At 45.7% G+C, this 23,065-nt stretch overlaps 2 protein-coding genes across 6 annotated transcripts in view; both read right to left on the minus strand.

Annotated features, from left to right (window-relative positions):
* Positions 1-1,105: 1,105 nt before the first annotated feature.
* LOC311126667 (uncharacterized protein) lies at positions 1,106-17,071 on the minus strand. 4 transcript variants are annotated; one of them, XM_084200658.1, is made up of 7 exons: positions 16,711-17,071; positions 15,864-15,999; positions 14,965-15,462; positions 13,726-13,797; positions 11,592-11,653; positions 11,232-11,415; positions 1,106-2,711 (listed from the first exon to the last, which is right to left on the minus strand). In XM_084200658.1, exons 1-7 carry the CDS (start codon positions 16,717-16,719, stop codon positions 2,050-2,052), a joined length of 1,623 nt encoding a protein of 540 aa, XP_084056784.1. In that variant the 5' UTR covers positions 16,720-17,071; the 3' UTR covers positions 1,106-2,049. The 4 variants fall into 4 exon arrangements, with proteins under 4 accessions (XP_084056784.1, XP_084056782.1, XP_084056785.1 ...); XM_084200656.1 differs by having other exon boundaries at positions 11,175-11,415; XM_084200659.1 differs by having other exon boundaries at positions 14,980-15,462; positions 16,711-17,070.
* A 932-nt stretch (positions 17,072-18,003) lies between these two features.
* The window catches only part of LOC311126687 (uncharacterized protein), a 31,183-nt gene continuing 26,121 nt past the window's right edge, over positions 18,004-23,065 (minus strand). For both annotated transcript variants that reach the window (XM_084200680.1, XM_084200679.1), the window contains exons 15-19: positions 22,025-22,405; positions 21,657-21,809; positions 21,011-21,377; positions 20,535-20,606; positions 18,004-20,426 (exon numbers count right to left, since the gene is read on the minus strand). In XM_084200680.1, the coding sequence (XP_084056806.1) occupies positions 20,180-20,426; positions 20,535-20,606; positions 21,011-21,377; positions 21,657-21,809; positions 22,025-22,405 (1,220 nt within the window). In that variant the 3' untranslated portion in view covers positions 18,004-20,179. The remainder of the gene's footprint in view (positions 20,427-20,534; positions 20,607-21,010; positions 21,378-21,656; positions 21,810-22,024; positions 22,406-23,065) is intronic.

The raw sequence follows: 23,065 nt of genomic DNA on the forward strand, positions 1-23,065 counted from the left end.
GATCTTACATTTGGCCTCACCTCTACCCAGTGGAACATTAATATAAATTATATCTAGTTTCAAAGCTCTTTTGGCGAACTGGTCTACAATTTCATTCCCTTCCACACCCGAATGTGCTAGGACCCAGCATAATCTCACTACTGGCCTCCCGAGTGCCGCAGCGGTCTAAGGCACTGCATCACTACAGCCTGGGGTTCGATCTCAGGCTGTGTCACAACCGGCCGCGACCGGGAGTCCCACAGGGCGGCGCATAATTGGCCCAGCGTCGTCCGGGTTAGGGGAGGGATTGGCCGGGGGGGGGGGGGGGGGGGGGGGGGGGGGCTTTACTTGGCTCATCGCGCTCTAGCGACTCCTTGTGGCGGGCTGGGCGCCTGCAGGCTGACTTCGGTCGTCAGTTGTACAGTGTTTCCTCCGACACATTGGTGCAGCTGGCTTCCGGGTTAAGTGAGCGGGTGTTAAGAAGCGCGGCTTGGAGACCTTCGCCTCTCCCGAGCCAGTTGGGGAGTTGCAGCGATGAGACAAGATCATAATCACGAAATTGGGGAGAAAAAGGAGGTAAAATGTTAAATAAAAATCTCACTACTACACCCATTCTCTCAATTCTCCATAATAACATTAATACCTCCAATAGTAGGTCACTACTATTAGATTTACCAGATGATAAACTATTCAAGACAGAGAATCTGAGCATACTATCATTCTAACAGGTTGTTCGTCCTCCACCCACTGGAGGGCGACTATTATCGCCAACAGTTCAACTGAGTATACTGACAGTTCCCCTGCAGAAATCATAGTAAACACTTCAATATAGCCCGGTTACATTTTCTGCACGCCATATGAAGCCCCACGTTTACCAAGCCCGTCTTTTAAGCATAGCAAATAAAACCGTATCCTTGATATCCATCAGCTTGGCTCGGTAGTATGAAAAGAGCATGCATAAAATGGCACTGTAAACAGAAACTGTTTTTATAGATCCATAGATGAAGTTAGAGGCAGTTTCTTTAGCTTATGTATTCACTCATCATGACACACCTTGCTTACTAGCTTATGGCAGCATAATGACCTGAATGATAGCATGGACGGAGCCACAGCTCGCTCTCTGTGCTCAAATGTCATGGGATTGAACATTTATTTGGATGATACACAATAAAAGAACATCATTATTACATAACCTATTAAACAATCATTTCAACTGGGTTCCTCACACTGGATGGGGTGGACTGAGAACAAGTATTCCACGATTCCAATTTAGAACACCGCTCCTTCGGGAACTGTCTAGCGGACATATTGGGTGTACTTCCTGGTTCAAGTTCAATAACAAACTCACAACGGCACTGATCATTTCATCTCTCGGTCAGAACTGTGTGCTTTCTTCAAGTGGAATTTAGAACCATGTCCATTGTAACTGTTCCAACCGAGCCTATAGTTCTTCATCATGAGGTTAATAGTTGTGTTTGTACACCCTGCTAACATCACTCATAGTGCTACTGTCAACACTAACTGATAAAGCCTCCCCATTCTTTCCCCCAACAGAGTAGGGTGAAGTTGCCCCTAGATGCTGGATCTTGGGTCAGCTTTGCATTTCCCCCACTAATGGTTAAGGTTAGGATTCGGGCAGGGGAAGCTGATCCTAGATCTGTGCTTGTGGGAAACTTCACCCAGCATCTGTCTCCTCCCAAGCAGCCTGTGTCCTGCGTCAGAATTCTGTAAATCATTTAGGTGGAATTTAGATCTCTGTCTATTCCAATGGTTCTCATTCTATTGTTAGGTGGAATTTAGATCTATATCTATTCCAATGGTTCTCATTCTATTGTTAGGTGGAATTTAGATCTGTCTATTCCAATGGTTCTGATTCTATTGTTAGGTGGAATTTAGATCTCTGTCTATTCCAATGGTTCTCATTCTATTGTTAGGTGGAATTTAGATCTCTGTCTATTCCAATGGTTCTCATTCTATTGTTAGGTGGAATTTAGATCTCTGTCTATTCCAATGGTTCTGTTTCTATTGTTAGGTGGAATTTAGATCTCTGTCTATTCAATGGTTCTCAGTCTATTGTTCTCCTGTCTGATGATGAAGTGTATCATTGTTTTTGTCCAGCTCACTAACATCCCCTATAGGAACACTAGGCTTATCATGTGTTATTGTCAAAGCCTCCTGGTTCTTCACTCCATCGCCCATCTCCTCTCCAGCATCAACGGGTGTCCTGTCACTGTGGTGTGTCCGTTGGTGAGCCCGTAGCTTCTGAGAGCGGACGTATCTCTTCCCACAGTAATCACAGCTGTATGGCCTCTCCCCTGTATGAACTCTGTGGTGTATCCTGAGGTCTGACGCTCTAGAGAACCCTCTCCCACAGACCAGACACAGGTGAGGCTTCTCTCCACTGTGAGACTGCTGGTGCTCCCTCAGATGTCCTGATTGGGTGAAACTCTTCCCACACACAGAGCAGGAGTAAGGCTTCTCTCCAGTGTGTGTGAGGAGATGTCGTCTCATGGCTCCCTGGTGAGCGAACTTCTTGCCACAGTCGGGGCAGGGGTACGGCTTCTCTCCCGTGTGGATTCTCATGTGGATCTGTAGTACTGAGAGCTTATAGCATTCTCTGCCACACACTGAGCAGCAGTGGGATATCTTAGTTTTCTGATTCTCCTGGTGTTCAGGATGTTCTGATGTAGGGGGACTCTCTTCGCTGTCTAAGCCACAGTTGGGGCTTTCTCCTGTGTGAATAACAGAGTGGGTTAGGTATTGAGGCAAGCAAGTCGACATTAATTCATGGTCTGTATCCCAAATGGTACCTTATTCCCTATGAAGTGCATTCATTTTGTCCAGGACCCTGGTCACTGTATAGGAAATAGAATGCCATTTGGGACACATACTGGGTATTTTAGATCAGCGTTCTGCCTCCACTTACTATATTGAACAGACCCCCAGTCACCTAGAGAACAGTCAGCGTTCTGCCTCCACTTACTATGTTGAACAGACCCCCAGTCACCTAGAGAACAGTCAGCGTTCTGCCTCCACTTACTATGTTGAACAGACCCCCAGTCACCGTTCTGCCTCCACTTACTATGTTGAACAGACCCCCAGTCACCTAGAGAACAGTCAGCGTTCTGCCTCCACTTACTATGTTGAACAGACCCCCAGTCACCGTTCTGCCTCCACTTACTATGTTGAACAGACCACCAGTCAACGTTCTGCCTCCACTTACTATGTTGAACAGTCCCCCAGTCACCGTTCTGCCTCCACTTACTATGTTGAACAGACCCCCAGTCACCTAGAGAACAGTCAGCGTTCTGCCTCCACTTACTATGTTGAACAGACCCCCAGTCACCGTTCTGCCTCCACTTACTATGTTGAACAGACCACCAGTCAACGTTCTGCCTCCACTTACTATGTTGAACAGTCCCCCAGTCACCGTTCTGCCTCCACTTACTATGTTGAACAGACCCCCAGTCACCGTTCTGCCTCCACTTACTATGTTGAACAGACCACCAGTCACCTAAAGAACAGTCACCGTTCTGCCTCCACTTACTATGTTGAACAGACCCCCAGTCACCGTTCTGCCTCCACTTACTATGTTGAACAGACCCCCAGTCACCTAAAGAACAGTCACCGTTCTGCCTCCACTTACTATGTTGAACAGACCCCCAGTCACCGTTCTGCCTCCACTTACTATGTTGAACAGACCCCCAGTCACCGTTCTGCCTCCACTTACTATGTTGAACAGACCACCAGTCACCTAAAGAACAGTCACCGTTCTGCCTCCACTTACTATGTTGAACAGAACCCAGTCAGCGTTCTGCCTCCACTTACTATGTTGAACAGAACCCCAGTCAACCAAAGAACAGTCAGCGTTCTGCCTCCACCTCCTATGTTGAACAGAAAATCCCAGTCAACTAAAGAACAGTCAGCGTTCTGCCTCCACTTCCTATGTTGAACAGAAATCCCAGTCAACCAAAGAACAGTCAGCGTTCTGCCTCCACTTACTATGTTTAACAGAATCCCAGTCAACTAAAGAACAGTCAGGGTTCTGCCTCCACTTACTATGTTGAACAGAATTCCAGTCAACTAAAGAACAGTCAGCGTTCTGCCTCCACTTACTATGTTGAACAGACCCCCAGTCAACTAAAGAACAGTCAGCGTTCTGCCTCCACTTACTATGTTGAACAGACCCCAGTCAACTAAAGAACAGTCAGCGTTCTGCCTCCACTTACTATGTTGAACAGACCCCCAGTCAACTAAAGAACAGTCAGCGTTCTGCCTCCACTTACTATGTTGAACAGAAACCAAGTCAACGTTCTGCCTCCACTTACTATGTTGAACAGAAACCCAGTCAACTAAAGAACAGTCAGCGTTCTGCCTCCACTTACTATGTTGAACAGAACCCCAGTCAACTAAAGAACAGTCAGCGTTCTGCCTCCACTTACTATGTTGAACAGAAACCAAGTCAACGTTCTGCCTCCACTTACTATGTTGAACAGAAACCCAGTCAACTAAAGAACAGTCAGCGTTCTGCCTCCACTTACTATGTTGAACAGAACCCCAATCAACTAAAGAACAGTCAGTGTTCTGCCTCCACTTACTATGTTGAACAGAATCCCAGTCAACTAAAGAACAGTCAGCGTTATGCCTCCACTTACTATGTTGAACAGAATTCTAGTCAACGTTCTGCCTCCACTTACTATGTTGAACAGACCCCCAGTCAACTAAAGAACAGTCAGCGTTCTGCCTCCACTTACTATGTTGAACAGAACTCCAGTCAACTAAAAAACTGTCAGCGTTCTGCCTCCACTTACTATGTTGAACAGACCCCCAGTCACCTAAAGAACAGTCAGCGTTCTGCCTCCACTTACTATGTTGAACAGACCCCCAGTCAGCGTTCTGCCTCCACTTACTATGTTGAACAGAACCCAGTCAGCGTTCTGCCTCCACTTACTATGTTGAACAGAACCCAGTCAGCGTTCTGCCTCCACTTACTATGTTGAACAGAACCCCAGTCAACCGAAGAACAGTCAGCGTTCTGCCTCCACTTACTATGTTGAACAGAATCCCAGTCAACTAAAGAACAGTCAGCGTTCTGCCTCCACTTACTATGTTGAACAGACCTCAGTCAACTAAAGAACAGTCAGCGTTCTGCCTTCACTTACTATGTTGAACAGAACCCCAGTCAACTAAAGAACAGTCAGCATTCTGCCTCCACTTACTATGTTGAACAGAACCCCAGTCAACTAAAGAACAGTCAGCGTTCTGCCTCCACTTACTATGTTGAACAGAACCCCAGTCAACTAAAGAAGTCAGCGTTCTGCCTCCACTTACTATGTTGAACAGAACCCCAGTCAACTAAAGAACAGTCAGCGTTCTGCCTCCACCTACTATGTTGAACAGAAATCCAGTCAACGTTCTGCCTCCACTTACTATGTTGAACAGACCCCCAGTCAACTAAAGAACAGTCAGCGTTCTGCCTCCACTTACTATGTTGAACAGAAACCCAGTCAACGTTCTGCCTCCACTTACTATGTTGAACAGAATCCCAGTCAACTAAAGAACAGTCAGCGTTCTGCCTCCACTTACTATGTTGAACAGAACCCCAGTCAACTAAAGAACAGTCAGCGTTCTGCCTCCACTTACTATGTTGAACAGGATCCCAGTCAACTAAAGAACAGTCAGCGTTCTGCTTCCACTTACTATGTTGAACAGACCCCCAGTCAACTAAAGAACAGTCAGCGTTCTGCCTCCACTTACTATGTTGAACAGACCCCAGTCAACTAAAGAACAGTCAGCGTTCTGCCTCCACTTACTATGTTGAACAGACCCCCAGTCAACTAAAGAACAGTCAGCGTTCTGCCTCCACTTACTATGTTGAACAGAAACCAAGTCAACGTTCTGCCTCCACTTACTATGTTGAACAGAAACCCAGTCAACTAAAGAACAGTCAGCGTTCTGCCTCCACTTACTATGTTGAACAGACCCCCAGTCAGCGTTCTGCCTCCACTTACTATGTTGAACAGAACCCAGTCAGCGTTCTGCCTCCACTTACTATGTTGAACAGAACCCAGTCAGCGTTCTGCCTCCACTTACTATGTTGAACAGAACCCCAGTCAACCGAAGAACAGTCAGCGTTCTGCCTCCACTTACTATGTTGAACAGAATCCCAGTCAACTAAAGAACAGTCAGCGTTCTGCCTCCACTTACTATGTTGAACAGACCTCAGTCAACTAAAGAACAGTCAGCGTTCTGCCTTCACTTACTATGTTGAACAGAACCCCAGTCAACTAAAGAACAGTCAGCATTCTGCCTCCACTTACTATGTTGAACAGAACCCCAGTCAACTAAAGAACAGTCAGCGTTCTGCCTCCACTTACTATGTTGAACAGACCCCCAGTCAACTAAAGAACAATCAGCGTTCTGCCTCCACTTACTATGTTGAACAGACGCCCAGTCAACTAAAGAACAGTCAGCGTTCTGCCTCCACTTACTATGTTGAACAGACCCCCAGTCAGCGTTCTGCCTCCACTTACTATGTTGAACAGAACCCAGTCAGCGTTCTGCCTCCACTTACTATGTTGAACAGAACCCAGTCAGCGTTCTGCCTCCACTTACTATGTTGAACAGAACCCCAGTCAACCGAAGAACAGTCAGCGTTCTGCCTCCACTTACTATGTTGAACAGAATCCCAGTCAACTAAAGAACAGTCAGCGTTCTGCCTCCACTTACTATGTTGAACAGACCTCAGTCAACTAAAGAACAGTCAGCGTTCTGCCTTCACTTACTATGTTGAACAGAACCCCAGTCAACTAAAGAACAGTCAGCATTCTGCCTCCACTTACTATATTGAACAGAACCCCAGTCAACTAAAGAACAGTCAGCGTTCTGCCTCCACTTACTATGTTGAACAGAACCCCAGTCAACTAAAGAAGTCAGCGTTCTGCCTCCACTTACTATGTTGAACAGAACCCCAGTCAACTAAAGAACAGTCAGCGTTCTGCCTCCACCTACTATGTTGAACAGAAATCCAGTCAACGTTCTGCCTCCACTTACTATGTTGAACAGACCCCCAGTCAACTAAAGAACAGTCAGCGTTCTGCCTCCACTTACTATGTTGAACAGAAACCCAGTCAACGTTCTGCCTCCACTTACTATGTTGAACAGAATCCCAGTCAACTAAAGAACAGTCAGCGTTCTGCCTCCACTTACTATGTTGAACAGAACCCCAGTCAACTAAAGAACAGTCAGCGTTCTGCTTCCACTTACTATGTTGAACAGACCCCCAGTCAACTAAAGAACAATCAGCGTTCTGCCTCCACTTACTATGTTGAACAGACGCCCAGTCAACTAAAGAACAGTCAGCGTTCTGCCTCCACTTACTATGTTGAACAGACCCCCAGTCAGCGTTCTGCCTCCACTTACTATGTTGAACAGAACCCAGTCAGCGTTCTGCCTCCACTTACTATGTTGAACAGAACCCAGTCAGCGTTCTGCCTCCACTTACTATGTTGAACAGAACCCCAGTCAACCGAAGAACAGTCAGCGTTCTGCCTCCACTTACTATGTTGAACAGAATCCCAGTCAACTAAAGAACAGTCAGCGTTCTGCCTCCACTTACTATGTTGAACAGACCTCAGTCAACTAAAGAACAGTCAGCGTTCTGCCTTCACTTACTATGTTGAACAGAACCCCAGTCAACTAAAGAACAGTCAGCATTCTGCCTCCACTTACTATGTTGAACAGAACCCCAGTCAACTAAAGAACAGTCAGCGTTCTGCCTCCACTTACTATGTTGAACAGACCCCCAGTCAACTAAAGAACAATCAGCGTTCTGCCTCCACTTACTATGTTGAACAGACGCCCAGTCAACTAAAGAACAGTCAGCGTTCTGCCTCCACTTACTATGTTGAACAGACCCCCAGTCAGCGTTCTGCCTCCACTTACTATGTTGAACAGAACCCAGTCAGCGTTCTGCCTCCACTTACTATGTTGAACAGAACCCAGTCAGCGTTCTGCCTCCACTTACTATGTTGAACAGAACCCCAGTCAACCGAAGAACAGTCAGCGTTCTGCCTCCACTTACTATGTTGAACAGAATCCCAGTCAACTAAAGAACAGTCAGCGTTCTGCCTCCACTTACTATGTTGAACAGACCTCAGTCAACTAAAGAACAGTCAGCGTTCTGCCTTCACTTACTATGTTGAACAGAACCCCAGTCAACTAAAGAACAGTCAGCATTCTGCCTCCACTTACTATATTGAACAGAACCCCAGTCAACTAAAGAACAGTCAGCGTTCTGCCTCCACTTACTATGTTGAACAGAACCCCAGTCAACTAAAGAACAGTCAGCGTTCTGCCTCCACTTACTATGTTGAACAGAACCCCAGTCAACTAAAGAAGTCAGCGTTCTGCCTCCACTTACTATGTTGAACAGAACCCCAGTCAACTAAAGAACAGTCAGCGTTCTGCCTCCACCTACTATGTTGAACAGAAATCCAGTCAACGTTCTGCCTCCACTTACTATGTTGAACAGACCCCCAGTCAACTAAAGAACAGTCAGCGTTCTGCCTCCACTTACTATGTTGAACAGAACCCCAGTCAACCGAAGAACAGTCAGCGTTCTGCCTCCACTTACTATGTTGAACAGAATCCCAGTCAACTAAAGAACAGTCAGCGTTCTGCCTCCACTTACTATGTTGAACAGACCCCCAGTCAACTAAAGAACAGTCAGCGTTCTGCCTCCACCTACTATGTTGAACAGAACCCCAGTCAACCGAAGAACAGTCAGCGTTCTGCCTCCACTTACTATGTTGAACAGAATCCCAGTCAACTAAAGAACAGTCAGCGTTCTGCCTCCACTTACTATGTTGAACAGACCTCAGTCAACTAAAGAACAGTCAGCGTTCTGCCTTCACTTACTATGTTGAACAGAACCCCAGTCAACTAAAGAACAGTCAGCATTCTGCCTCCACTTACTATATTGAACAGAACCCCAGTCAACTAAAGAACAGTCAGCGTTCTGCCTCCACTTACTATGTTGAACAGAACCCCAGTCAACTAAAGAAGTCAGCGTTCTGCCTCCACTTACTATGTTGAACAGAACCCCAGTCAACTAAAGAACAGTCAGCGTTCTGCCTCCACCTACTATGTTGAACAGAAATCCAGTCAACGTTCTGCCTCCACTTACTATGTTGAACAGACCCCCAGTCAACTAAAGAACAGTCAGCGTTCTGCCTCCACTTACTATGTTGAACAGAAACCCAGTCAACGTTCTGCCTCCACTTACTATGTTGAACAGAATCCCAGTCAACTAAAGAACAGTCAGCGTTCTGCCTCCACTTACTATGTTGAACAGAACCCCAGTCAACTAAAGAACAGTCAGCGTTCTGCCTCCACTTACTATGTTGAACAGGATCCCAGTCAACTAAAGAACAGTCAGCGTTCTGCTTCCACTTACTATGTTGAACAGACCCCCAGTCAACTAAAGAACAATCAGCGTTCTGCCTCCACTTACTATGTTGAACAGACGCCCAGTCAACTAAAGAACAGTCAGCGTTCTGCCTCCACTTACTATGTTGAACAGACCCCCAGTCAGCGTTCTGCCTCCACTTACTATGTTGAACAGAACCCAGTCAGCGTTCTGCCTCCACTTACTATGTTGAACAGAACCCAGTCAGCGTTCTGCCTCCACTTACTATGTTGAACAGAACCCCAGTCAACCGAAGAACAGTCAGCGTTCTGCCTCCACTTACTATGTTGAACAGAATCCCAGTCAACTAAAGAACAGTCAGCGTTCTGCCTCCACTTACTATGTTGAACAGACCTCAGTCAACTAAAGAACAGTCAGCGTTCTGCCTTCACTTACTATGTTGAACAGAACCCCAGTCAACTAAAGAACAGTCAGCATTCTGCCTCCACTTACTATGTTGAACAGAACCCCAGTCAACTAAAGAACAGTCAGCGTTCTGCCTCCACTTACTATGTTGAACAGACCCCCAGTCAACTAAAGAACAATCAGCGTTCTGCCTCCACTTACTATGTTGAACAGACGCCCAGTCAACTAAAGAACAGTCAGCGTTCTGCCTCCACTTACTATGTTGAACAGACCCCCAGTCAGCGTTCTGCCTCCACTTACTATGTTGAACAGAACCCAGTCAGCGTTCTGCCTCCACTTACTATGTTGAACAGAACCCAGTCAGCGTTCTGCCTCCACTTACTATGTTGAACAGAACCCCAGTCAACCGAAGAACAGTCAGCGTTCTGCCTCCACTTACTATGTTGAACAGAATCCCAGTCAACTAAAGAACAGTCAGCGTTCTGCCTCCACTTACTATGTTGAACAGACCTCAGTCAACTAAAGAACAGTCAGCGTTCTGCCTTCACTTACTATGTTGAACAGAACCCCAGTCAACTAAAGAACAGTCAGCATTCTGCCTCCACTTACTATATTGAACAGAACCCCAGTCAACTAAAGAACAGTCAGCGTTCTGCCTCCACTTACTATGTTGAACAGAACCCCAGTCAACTAAAGAACAGTCAGCGTTCTGCCTCCACTTACTATGTTGAACAGAACCCCAGTCAACTAAAGAAGTCAGCGTTCTGCCTCCACTTACTATGTTGAACAGAACCCCAGTCAACTAAAGAACAGTCAGCGTTCTGCCTCCACCTACTATGTTGAACAGAAATCCAGTCAACGTTCTGCCTCCACTTACTATGTTGAACAGACCCCCAGTCAACTAAAGAACAGTCAGCGTTCTGCCTCCACTTACTATGTTGAACAGAAACCCAGTCAACGTTCTGCCTCCACTTACTATGTTGAACAGAATCCCAGTCAACTAAAGAACAGTCAGCGTTCTGCCTCCACTTACTATGTTGAACAGAACCCCAGTCAACTAAAGAACAGTCAGCGTTCTGCCTCCACTTACTATGTTGAACAGGATCCCAGTCAACTAAAGAACAGTCAGCGTTCTGCTTCCACTTACTATGTTGAACAGACCCCCAGTCAACTAAAGAACAATCAGCGTTCTGCCTCCACTTACTATGTTGAACAGACGCCCAGTCAACTAAAGAACAGTCAGCGTTCTGCCTCCACTTACTATGTTGAACAGAAACCCAGTCAACGTTCTGCCTCCACTTACTATGTTGAACAGAAACCCAGTCAACTAAAGAACAATCAGCGTTCTGCCTCCACTTACTATGTTGAACAGACTCCCAGTCAACTAAAGAACAGTCAGCGTTCTGCCTCCCCTTACTATGTTGAACAGAATCCCAGCCAAATTCTTCTCCTTCAGAATTGATGAAACCACCAACTTCCTCCTCCTCTTCCTCTTCTACAATATGAGCGTTCATCCCAGGTGTTTGAGTGCTGTCCTCCTCATGGTTTGGATCAGGACCCTGGGACGCTATAGCTTTGGTGCTGGATTGGTCACCAGGATCCTACAGTGAAAACACAACATCATCATTAACCACGTTAGAACTCTATTTATAAACGCAATACAAGAAAGACTTCTATTCCATCCTTTCAAGACCTGAAAACTAAAACATCAGCTTTGAAGGTGGAGCACCTTTCTTATTTTTTATCATATGAAATGTTCATCGTCATTTTCTCCCACCTTGTTGATGTGTGATGTAGGGGGACTTCCTTCACTACCAGAGCCATGGACAGGACTCTCTCCTGTGGAGATAGGTTGGTATTACTGGTTATAATGACACTACCAGAGCCATGGACAGGACTCTCTCCTGTGGAGATAGGTTGGTATTACTGGTTATAATGACACTACCAGAGCCATGGACAGGACTCTCTCCTGTGGAGATAGGTTGGTATTACTGGTTATAATGACACTACCGGAGCCATGGACAGGACTCTCTCCTGTGGAGATAGGTTGGTATTACTGGTTATATATAATGACACTACCAGAGCCATGGACAGGACTCTCTCCTGTGGAGATAGGTTGGTATTACTGGTTATATATAATGACACTACCAGAGCCATGGACAGGACTCTCTCCTGTGGAGATAGGTTGGTATTACTGGTTATAATGACACTACCAGAGCCATGGACAGGACTCTCTCCTGTGGAGATAGGTTGGTATTACTGGTTATAATGACACTACCGGAGCCATGGACAGGACTCTCTCCTGTGGAGATAGGTTGGTATTACTGGTTATATATAATGACACTACCAGAGCCATGGACAGGACTCTCTCCTGTGGAGATAGGTTGGTATTACTGGTTATATATAATGACACTACCAGAGCCATGGACAGGACTCTCTCCTGTGGAGATAGGTTGGTATTACTGGTTATAATGACACTACCAGAGCCATGGACAGGACTCTCTCCTGTGGAGATAGGTTGGTATTACTGGTTATAATGACACTACCAGAGCCATGGACAGGACTCTCTCCTGTGGAGATAGGTTGGTATTACTGGTTATATATAATGACACTACCAGAGCCATGGACAGGACTCTCTCCTGTGGAGATAGGTTGGTATTACTGGTTATATATAATGACACTACCAGAGCCATGGACAGGACTCTCTCCTGTGGAGATAGGTTGGTATTACTGGTTATATATAATGACACTACCAGAGCCATGGACAGGACTCTCTCCTGTGGAGATAGGTTGGTATTACTGGTTATAATGACACTACCAGAGCCATGGACAGGACTCTCTCCTGTGGAGATAGGTTGGTATTACTGGTTATAATGACACTACCAGAGCCATGGACAGGACTCTCTCCTGTGGAGATAGGTTGGTATTACTGGTTATAATGACACTACCAGAGCCATGGACAGGACTCTCTCCTGTGGAGATAGGTTGGTATTACTGGTTATAATGACACTACCAGAGCCATGGACAGGACTCTCTCCTGTGGAGATAGGTTGGTATTACTGGTTATAAAGACACTACCGGAGCCATGGACAGGACTCTCTCCTGTGGAGATAGGTTGGTATTACTGGTTATATATAATGACACTACCAGAGCCATGGACAGGACTCTCTCCTGTGGAGATAGGTTGGTATTACTGGTTATAATGACACTACCGGAGCCATGGACAGGACTCTCTCCTGTGGAGATAGGTTGGTATTACGGACTCTACTGTGGAGATCATTTGTGAGTAAAATAATTGGGTGGGTTGTGTCCTAAATGGTACCCTATTCCCCACTGGTCAAATGGTACCCTATTCCCCACTGGTCAAATGGTACCCTATTCCCCACTGGTCAAATGGTACCCTATTCCCCACTGGTCAAATGGTACCCTATTCCCCACTGGTCAAATGGTACCCTATTCCCCACTGGTCAAATGGTACCCTATTCCCCACTGGTCAAATGGTACCCTATTCCCCACTGGTCAAATGGTACCCTATTCCCCACTGGTCAAATGGTACCCTATTCCCCACTGGTCAAATGGTACCCTATTCCCCACTGGTCAAATGGTACCCTATTCCCCACTGGTCAAATGGTACCCTATTCCCCACTGGTCAAATGGTACCCTATTCCCCACTGGTCAAATGGTACCCTATTCCCCACTGGTCAAATGGTACCCTATTCCCCACTGGTCAAATGGTACCCTATTCCCCACTGGTCAAATGGTACCCTATTCCCCACTGGTCAAATGGTACCCTATTCCCCATTGGTCAAATGGTACCCTATTCCCCACTGGTCAAAGGGAATAGTGTGTCAGTTGGAACGCATCATCGACACAACTGATTGAAGAAGTGTCACCATTCTGCCTCTACTTACTGAGATCAGGGAAACGCCAGCCGACTTCCTCTCCTTCAGCAACCTCCTCTTCTTTCTCCTCCTTCACTTTCACTGGCAGGCAGAGAGAAAGACAAAGCATTCCTTTGTTCATTTATTCAACTATGACACAGCTATTGATGGATAGGTCTCTTTAGTTTTTACCTAATCATCATCAGATCGGGCCATGTGGTCAGGAAAACCTCCTGGGGACAGTTTCCCGGACACAGAATAGGCCTAGTCCTGGACTAACAAGCATTCTCAATGGGTCTAGTCCTGGACTAACAAGCATTCTCAACGGGTCTAGTCCTGGACTAACAAGCATTCTCAATGGGTCTAGTCCTGGACTAACAAGCATTCTCAACGGGTCTAGTCCTGGACTAACAAGCATTCTCAATGGGTCTAGTCCTGGACTAACAAGCATTCTCAACGGGTCTAGTCCTGGACTAACCAGCATTCTCAACGGGCCTAGTCCTGGACTAACAAGCATTCTCAACGGGTCTAGTCCTGGACTAACAAGCACTCTCAACTGGTCTAGTCCTGGACTAACAAGCATTCTCAACGGGTCTAGTCCTGGACTAACAAGCATTCTCAACAGGTCTAGTCCTGGACTAACAAGCATTCTCAACGGGCCTAGTCCTGGACTAACAAGCATTCTCAACGGGCCTAGTCCTGGACTAACAAGCATTCTCAATGAGCCTAGTCCTGGACTAACAAGCATTCTCAACGGGCCTAGTCCTGGACTAACAAGCATTCTCAACGGGTCTAGTCCTGGACTAACAAGCATTCTCAATAGGCCTAGTCCTGGACTAACAAGCATTCTCAATGAGCCTAGTCCTGGACTAACAAGCATTCTCAACGGGTCTAGTCCTGGACTAACAAGCATTCTCAATGAGCCTAGTCCTGGACTAACAAGCATTCTCAATGAGCCTAGTCCTGGACTAACAAGCATTCTCAACGGGTCTAGTCCTGGACTAACAAGCATTCTCAACGGGTCTAGTCCTGGACTAACAAGCATTCTCAACGGGTCTAGTCCTGGACTAACAAGCATTCTCAACGGGTCTAGTCCTGGACTAACAAGCATTCTCAATTCTCAATTCTCCATTAAAAGCTCTTATTAACCCAGGTCTAGGCTCACTATGTGTTCGGGACACCCCCAGCCCCCAGTCCTTTATGCATTGTTTATTATTAATACATTCCCTTCCTATTCACCCTGGATAGTAGCTGCCCTCTCCACCTCACCTCCACCACCCCCACCTTGTGTCCTCTGGTGAGTCAGCTTGTGAGCCCGGAGATTCTTTGACCTGATGTAGCTCTTGCCACACTCGGCACAGCGGTAGGGCCTTTCTCCTGTGTGAACTCTGTGGTGTATCTTCAGATCTTCTGCTCTGATGTACTGTTTCTGACAGATCAGACAGTGGTGTTTCTCTCCGGAGTGAGACTGCTGGTGCTCTTTCAGATGACCTGATTGGGTGAAACTCTTCCCACACACTGAGCAGGAGTAAGGCTTCTCTCCAGTGTGTGTGAGGTGGTGTCGTCTCATGGCTCCCAGGTGAGCGAACTTCTTGCCACAGTCGGGGCAGGGGTACGGCTTCTCTCCTGTGTGGATTCTCATGTGGATCTGGAGTATGGATAACTTTTGGCAGTGTCTTCCACACACTGGACAGGTGTGAAATGTATTGGGTTTCTGCTGATTCTCCTGGTGCTGTTTAGCTACTCCTGATGGAGGTTGTCTCTCTCCTGTGTGAATGATAGCACTAATGGGTTATAACAGTTTTATTGGTGGAAATAAATTAACTCAAAAACACAGAATGATACTGTGTTGTTAACAACACATATGGGTTAGATCAGTGTTTCTCAATACTGGTCCCAAGGACCCAAAGGGGTGCACATCTTTTTTTTTTTTTTGCCCTAGCACTAAAACACCTGATTCAAATCACGGGTTGATGATGAGTTGAATTAAGTGTTTGAGTGCTAGGGCAAAAACTCAAACGTGCACCCCTCTGGGTACCCAGGACCAGGATTGAGAAACACTGGGTTAGATGATGAACATAAATAATTCAACGATAAGTCATGTTCTTTTAGATCACCATTCTGTCCCAAACATTCCAATTCCAAACATTCCAACAATTCCAACTTACTAAAAAGAGAATCCCAGTCAACTTTAAGCAGCTTGGGACCCTGCAGTGTTCTCTGGTTCCTGCCAGGATCTGGTGACCGTCTGGGTTTAGGTCGAGTGGGACAGGAGATAGACAGGCTGGGTCTGCCATCACCGTCCTAAAATACATTTTTACATTACATTTTAGTAATTTAGCAGACACTCTAATCCAGAGTGATATACAGGAGCAATTAGGGTTAAGGTCCTTGCTCAAGGGCACATCGGCAGATTTTTCACCTAGTCGGCTAGGGGATTCAAACCAGTGACCTTTCAGTTACTGTCCCAATGCTCGTAACCGCTAGACTATCTGCCACAGATACAATAATTAAACATTAGAGGGATCATGTCTGATTTAAACTACAATGTATTATTATACTACTACGACCATGAGTTTTACCCTGACAATGCATTATTATACTACTACGGCCATGAGTTTTACCCTGACAATGTATGCGTCCCGAATGCCTATTTAGTGCAATCCTTCAGTCCTATGGGCCCTGGTCAAAAGTATTGATCTGATCAGGAAACGCTCCACAGGGCCCAGAGTGCTCCTGGCCAGGTCACGTGGTCTTTAGTCAGGGGATAAATCTGCGGCCTATAATATGAATCTGACAGACAACTAAAGATTACGTTACACTGCATGACATTTACTAACATGACCTACTGTACTGGAGTATAACGATCATTAGATGAAACAATAACTTAGGAGTCAACTGACAGCTTGCCTTGATATTATACGATAACTAACCACTAACATTTGGTATGACAACAAACCATGGCGTTAGCTAGCTACCTAGCGAACGTTTGTTACTAGACGTGCGCTTTCTCACCTCATCCATTGTGAATCGACCCAACAGTTCTTCAGGAGACTTTGGGGTTTGTAGAAATTGCCACTGAAACCCACTGTCACCTCAGAACGGGGTCGGCTCAGTTGTCGTGAAAATATTACAGCTAACTTGCTAGCTAGCTAACGTTAGCTAAACAAGCTAAGTTACCAATGTTGTTTTGTGCCTCTTCGCGTCTAGCTCGTTAGAATTACATAATGTTTTTTGACAGACGGGCGAATGTCTATGCCAATCACAACCGTATCAGAAATGGCATATCGACATATTTTATCAGTATTTTGAAGTGAAGTAGCTAGCCGAGCTAGCTAACTAGCGACTGCATCCGCCTACTTCCGGGATAGACTCTTCTTCGGTCAGTGAGCAGCTTTTGGAGGAGAAAGGCAGGAAACGGGAGGGAGGGGGTCAACTGCCTGGTAAACTGCCATAGACCCTAGTGACATGAATTCTAATATAATTGATTCATACATCTAGGGAAAATAGCTTGTTTTTAAGGCGTATTTATTCAATCATGACATGTATTGTGCCTAGACATCAGTGAGTGGTATTTCATGTGTTGGCTACAACCCCACCAAGTTTATTATTAGCAGCACCAGAACTTGGACAAATACAAATATGATCAAATGTGAAGGGATTTAACATATTTGCATGATTGAGATGTATTGTGGGGATCTATTTTCTTATAATTAGATGTGATGCCTAGCTTAAAAATAATACATTAATGATTAAACATAATAGGTTTGTGCTGTACTGATATAGATTGTTTAACATAACAAGTTGTGATTAATGTGAGGAACCGTTAGGGGGTAGGCTGAGACAGACTTGTGACTCACACACACACGCCTCTTTGTTAAACTGCTCAAGGACATGTGTACTGCTACAATGAAGAAGTGCTGACTTTCTAGACAAGTTGCAGAAACAACTAACGCCTGGCAACAGGGATGCGCCAAGGGCCTGGGACCAGCCTGTGCGCCATCGATAGGTTGGGTAAGTTTAAACCACACCCAGCCTCTACTCTGACAGGCCCAGCCTGGAGCAGGAACTATCTCTGTCAGAGTATTAAAGAAGAACCTTGGGTTGAAAAAGTTGGTTCTCTGTCTGCCCTGCGTGGTGTTTCAGTGAGCCCGTATATACGAACATCATATTTACCATTGAAGTGTTTTGCATTAATTAAAATACTAGTATATCTTAAAATACGTGTGTTCACCTCTTTTGTTCCAATACCAGATTCGAATTGACCCAACTTGACAGTATACAATAAAGAACAGAATAATTACAGAATCTCTTCAGTCAGGTTCTTCAAACAGAATTAATGTGAAGAACATTTTTATTGTAATTCAAAGGAACGTTCATGGTCAGTAGACGGGGTTGTTTAGCAACTAAACCAATGAGTCCACAACTGGGGCAAAACAGGCAGGGTTGGCTTAGATTGTTGACAACATGTAAACTACATTTATTCTCCAAATGTTTATTGAAAACATAAATACATTTGCACAATGAGCACTTGTTTGTCTCTCAAATACATCGTTACAGTTGTTGGTTAGCTAGCTAGTGGATTTTAGCCATATTGGCATAGATGAGACATGGGTCAAAACAAGACATGGTTTCAAGACCAAGATAAAACTAGCTGAAATGAACGAGCTACGATTTCCCACACGGCAGCTTCTTGTCATTGTCGCTTGCTATATGACGTTCAGAATCATAACAACACAAGGCGTTCTGCCCCATCATGTTTGTGACTATCAGGCAAGCCTTCTATACACTATATATACACAAAAAGTATGTGGACACCCCTTCAAATTAGTGGATTCGGCTATTTCAGCCACACCCGTTGCTGACAGGTGTATAAAATCGAGCACACAGCCATGCAATCTCCATAAACAAACATGGCAGTAGAATGGCCTTACTGAAAAGCTCAGTGACTTTCAACGTGGCACAGTCATAGGATGCCACCTTTCCAACAAGTCAGTTTATCAAATTTCTGCCCTGCTAGAGCTGCCCCGGTCAACTGTAAGTGCTGTTATTGTGAAGTGGAAACGTCTTGGAGCAACAACAGCTCAGCCGCGAAGTGGTGGGCCACACAAGCTCACAGAACAGGACCGCAGAGTGCTGAAGCACGTAGCGCGTAAAAATCGTCTCTCCTCGGTTGCAACACTCACTACCGAGTTCCAAACTGCATCTGGAAGCAACATCGCACAAGATCTGTTCGTCGGGAGCTTCATGAAATGGGTTTCCATGTGCCCGACAGACAAATCTAGGTTGGGCAGATGCCAGGAGAACGCTACCTGCCCCAATGCATAGTGCCAACTGTAATGTTTGGTGGAGGAGGAATAATGGTCTGGGGCTCTTTTTCATAGTTTGGCCTAGGCCCCTTAGTTCCAGTGAAGGGAAATCTTAATGCTACAGCATACAATTATATTATACACAATTCTGTGCTTCCAACTTTGTGGCAACAGTTTGGGGAAGGCCTTTTCCTGTTTCAGGATGACAATGCCCCCGTGAACAAAGCGAGGTCCATACAGAAATGGTTTGTTGAGATCAGTGTGGAAGAACTTGACTGGCCTGCACAGAGCTCTGCCCTCAACCCCATCGAACACCTTTGGGATGAATTGGAACGCCGACTGCGAGCCAGGCCTAATCGCCCAACATCAGTGCCCGACCTCACTAATGCTCTTGTGGCTGAATGGAAGCAAGTCCCCGCAGCAATGTTCCAACATCTAGTGGAAAGCCTTCCCAGAAGAGTATGAGGCTGTTATAGAGGCAAAGGGGGGGGACCAACTCCATATTAATGCCCATGATTTTAGAATGAGATGTTGGACGAGCAGGTGTCCACATACTTTTGGTCATGTAGTGTATGTTTTAGCTCAAACTCAATTTCTCGACACTAATCATTTAGTCTCTCAGACTTTGCTGCCCTCCTCTGGTAGAATTTAGAACTACAGTAAGTCCATTCTATTGGTTCTTGGTCTACAGATAATCATCGCAAAGACTCTTGCTGAATCACAAATGACACCCTATTCCCTATGTAGTGCACTAGTTTTGATCAGGGCCCGGTATTTAGGGAATAGGGTGCCATTTGGGACGCAGAAAAATCCTATGTGGAAGGCTAGCCCTGGTTTTGGTCCTCCTATCCTAATGTGGAAGGCTAGCCCTGGTTTTGGTCCTCCTATCCTAATGTGGAAGGCTAGCCCTGGTTTTGGTCCTCCTATCCTAATGTGGAAGGCTAGCCCTGGTTTTGGTCCTCCTATCCTAATGTGGAAGGCTAGCCCTGGTTTTGGTCCTCCTATCCTAATGTGGAAGGCTAGCCCTGGTTTTGGTCCTCCTATCCTAATGTGGAAGGCTAGCCCTGGTTTTGGTCCTCCTATCCTAATGTGGAAGGCTAGCCCTGGTTTTGGTCCTCCTATCCTAATGTGGAAGGCTAGCCCTGGTTTTGGTCCTCCTATCCTAATGTGGAAGGCTAGCCCTGGTTTTGGTCCTCCCTGCTAGCATCAACTCCAGAGCCAACCTCCCTCTCCTCTTCATCACTGATACTAATAGAATCCTCTTCACTCTTCACCCCTGCAGCCAGGTCCTCCCCTGTCCCAGGCCCAGGGTCCGGTAGTGAGCTGCTGTGACATTTCCTCTGATGGGCTCGGAGGTTCTGGGTTCGTACGTAGCTCTTCCCACACTCGTCACAGCTGTACGGTCTCTCTCCAGTGTGGGTCCTGAATCAATCAATAACATCAACGAATGACTGAATCAGTCAGTCAGTCGATCAAAATGTATTTAGTAAAGCCCCTTTAACATCAGTAGTTGTTCTCAAAGTGCTTTACCTGAAGTGAGCGACGAGGGCCGTAGCTTTGGAGAAGCTCCTCCAGCAGACGGAACAGTCATGCTTCTCCTCGCTGTAATATCAATAAATACATTCTATGTGTAGAGTGCTTTTTTATTACACACAGAAATCACAAAGGTTGCGTTTACACAGGCAGCCTAATTCTGATCTTTTGCCCAATTATTGCCAAACGAGCTGGGCCATATTCACACCGCTTCTCAGAGTAGGAGTGCTGATCTAGGATCAGTTTGGCCATTTAGATCAAAATGAATAAGATTATATCGGCACTTCCACTCTGAGAAGCTTTGTGGCCCAGATCTGATGCACATCAGCAACAGCTGTAGAAATGCTTTGAAAAAGGGCTAAAAGCTATTTAGCCCCCAAAATATGTGTATGACTAATACTACAAGATAAGCAGAGTAAAAAGGAGCCAGCAAAGACTAAACAGCAGAACGCTAAACTTAACATAGAACCAACCTGTGTGATCGCTCGTGTTCTCTCAGTCGCCCTATCTGGGTGTAGCTCCTCCCACACACAGAGCAGGAATAAGGTTTCTCTCCGGTGTGCGTCAGCAGGTGTCTCTTCATAGCCCCCGAGTGAGCGAACGTCTTCCCACAGTCGGGGCAGGGGTAAGGTTTTTCTCCCGTGTGCACTTTCTGGTGGTCGTGGAGGGCTGTTCTTTCACGGAACTGTTTCCCACACACGGAGCAAGGGTACGGCTTCTCTCCCGTGTGGATCTTCATGTGCTTTTGTAGAGCTGATAGCTTCTTACAGTCTCTTCCACATTCTGGGCAGCAGTGGGACTTCCTGGCTTCGCTGTCAGATCGGTGGTCGGAACTCTCTCCTGTCAAGTCAGATTTGCAGTATTTAGGCTGTGTCCCAAATGGCACCCTATTCCCTATGTAGTGCACTAGGGCCCATATGGTCTGGTCAAAAGTAGTGCACTGCAAAGGTAATAGGGTGCCATTTGGAACACAAACATAAAGTGAATTTTACATGGTTCACAACAACACTCCTTAAATCATTGAAAAGGAATCAAAGAACGCAGTAAAATTGGGAAAAGGTCATGTGGAATTCCATATTAGAACTCATCATTTAATAGGAACTCTGTGGAGACAACAACCTGTGTGTCTCTTCTGGTGTCGCCGTAGGTTAGAGATGTTGGCAAAGTCTTTCCCACATTTGAAGCAGTGGTGAGACTTGGCCTTTGTGTTGTTGTGGTTGTCCTGGTGTTGTTCAGGTTCTCCTGATGTAGAGGGATGGCTGACACTCTGTCCTGTGTTGATGAAACAGTATGGGTTAGATTACGAGTGAAAAATCAACTGTAATTTAAGGTTTATTTGAACATCATGGTACAGACATAGAAACAGACATAACATGTGATGTCATACAATACATAAAACACAGATGAAAAGATCTGACCTGACTAGAATATACCGTATGTGGACAGAGCATCATCAAAATTCAAACTGTCAACATTCTATCACTTACTGATACGATGACGATCCCAACCGATTTCTTCTCCGTCTGAATTGATCAGACCACCAACTTCCTCATCATAATCATCTTCTTCTTGATCTTCAACTTGGTTCTCAAACATTTCCGAAACCGACTTCGGGCCCTGCAATGCTGAAGATCCAGGACCCGATGGCTCTTCTTCCAGAATGGAGGCGTCGTCACTTACCTGTAGTCTATCTCCAGCGTGGCTTTTTCTGTGTCTCAGGAGACTACCAGACTGAGAGAAGCTCATCCCACAGTCAGGGTGAGGGCAGGGGTAGGGTTTCTCTCCAGTGTGGGTCCTCTCATGTCTGTCCAACTTTCCCTTCCGGGAGAACAGCTTCCCGCACACAGAGCAGCTGAACGGTTTCTCTCCTGAGTTAGAACAATCATATTTAAGTGTCCATCTCCACAATATTACAGCAATTGGCGATACTAGCGCTGACTTACAATGACTGTGATAAGTGGTTGTCTTACAGTGCCTTGCAAAAGTATTCATCCCCCTTGGCGTTTTTTCCTATTTTGTTGCATTACAACCTGTAATTTAAATGGATTTTTATTTGGATTTCATGTCATGGACATGAATTGGTGAAGTGAAATGGAAAAAAAAATTACTTGTTTCAGAAAATTCAAAAAAATAAATAACGGAAAAGTGGTGCGTGCATTTGTATTCACCCCCTTTTGCTATGAAGCTCCTAAATAAGATCTGGTGCAACCAATTACCTTCAGAAGTCACGTAATTGGTTAAATAAAGTCCACCTGTGTGCAATCTAAGTGTCACGTGATCTCAGTATTTATACACCTGCTCTGAAAGGCCCCAGAGTCTGCAACACCACTAAGCAAGGGGCACCACCACGCAAGCGGCACCATGAAGACCAAGGAGCTCTCCAAACAGGTCAGGGACAAAGTTGTGGAGAAGTACAGATCAGGGTTGGGTTATAAAAAAATATCCGAAACTTTGAACATCCCACGGAGCACCATTAAATCCATTATTTTAAAAAAATGGAAAGAATATGGCACCACAATCTGCCAAGA

This window comes from Coregonus lavaretus (assembly GCF_964263955.1).
Source record: "Coregonus lavaretus genome assembly, contig: HAP1_SCAFFOLD_514, whole genome shotgun sequence".
Taxonomy (NCBI): domain Eukaryota; kingdom Metazoa; phylum Chordata; class Actinopteri; order Salmoniformes; family Salmonidae; genus Coregonus; species Coregonus lavaretus.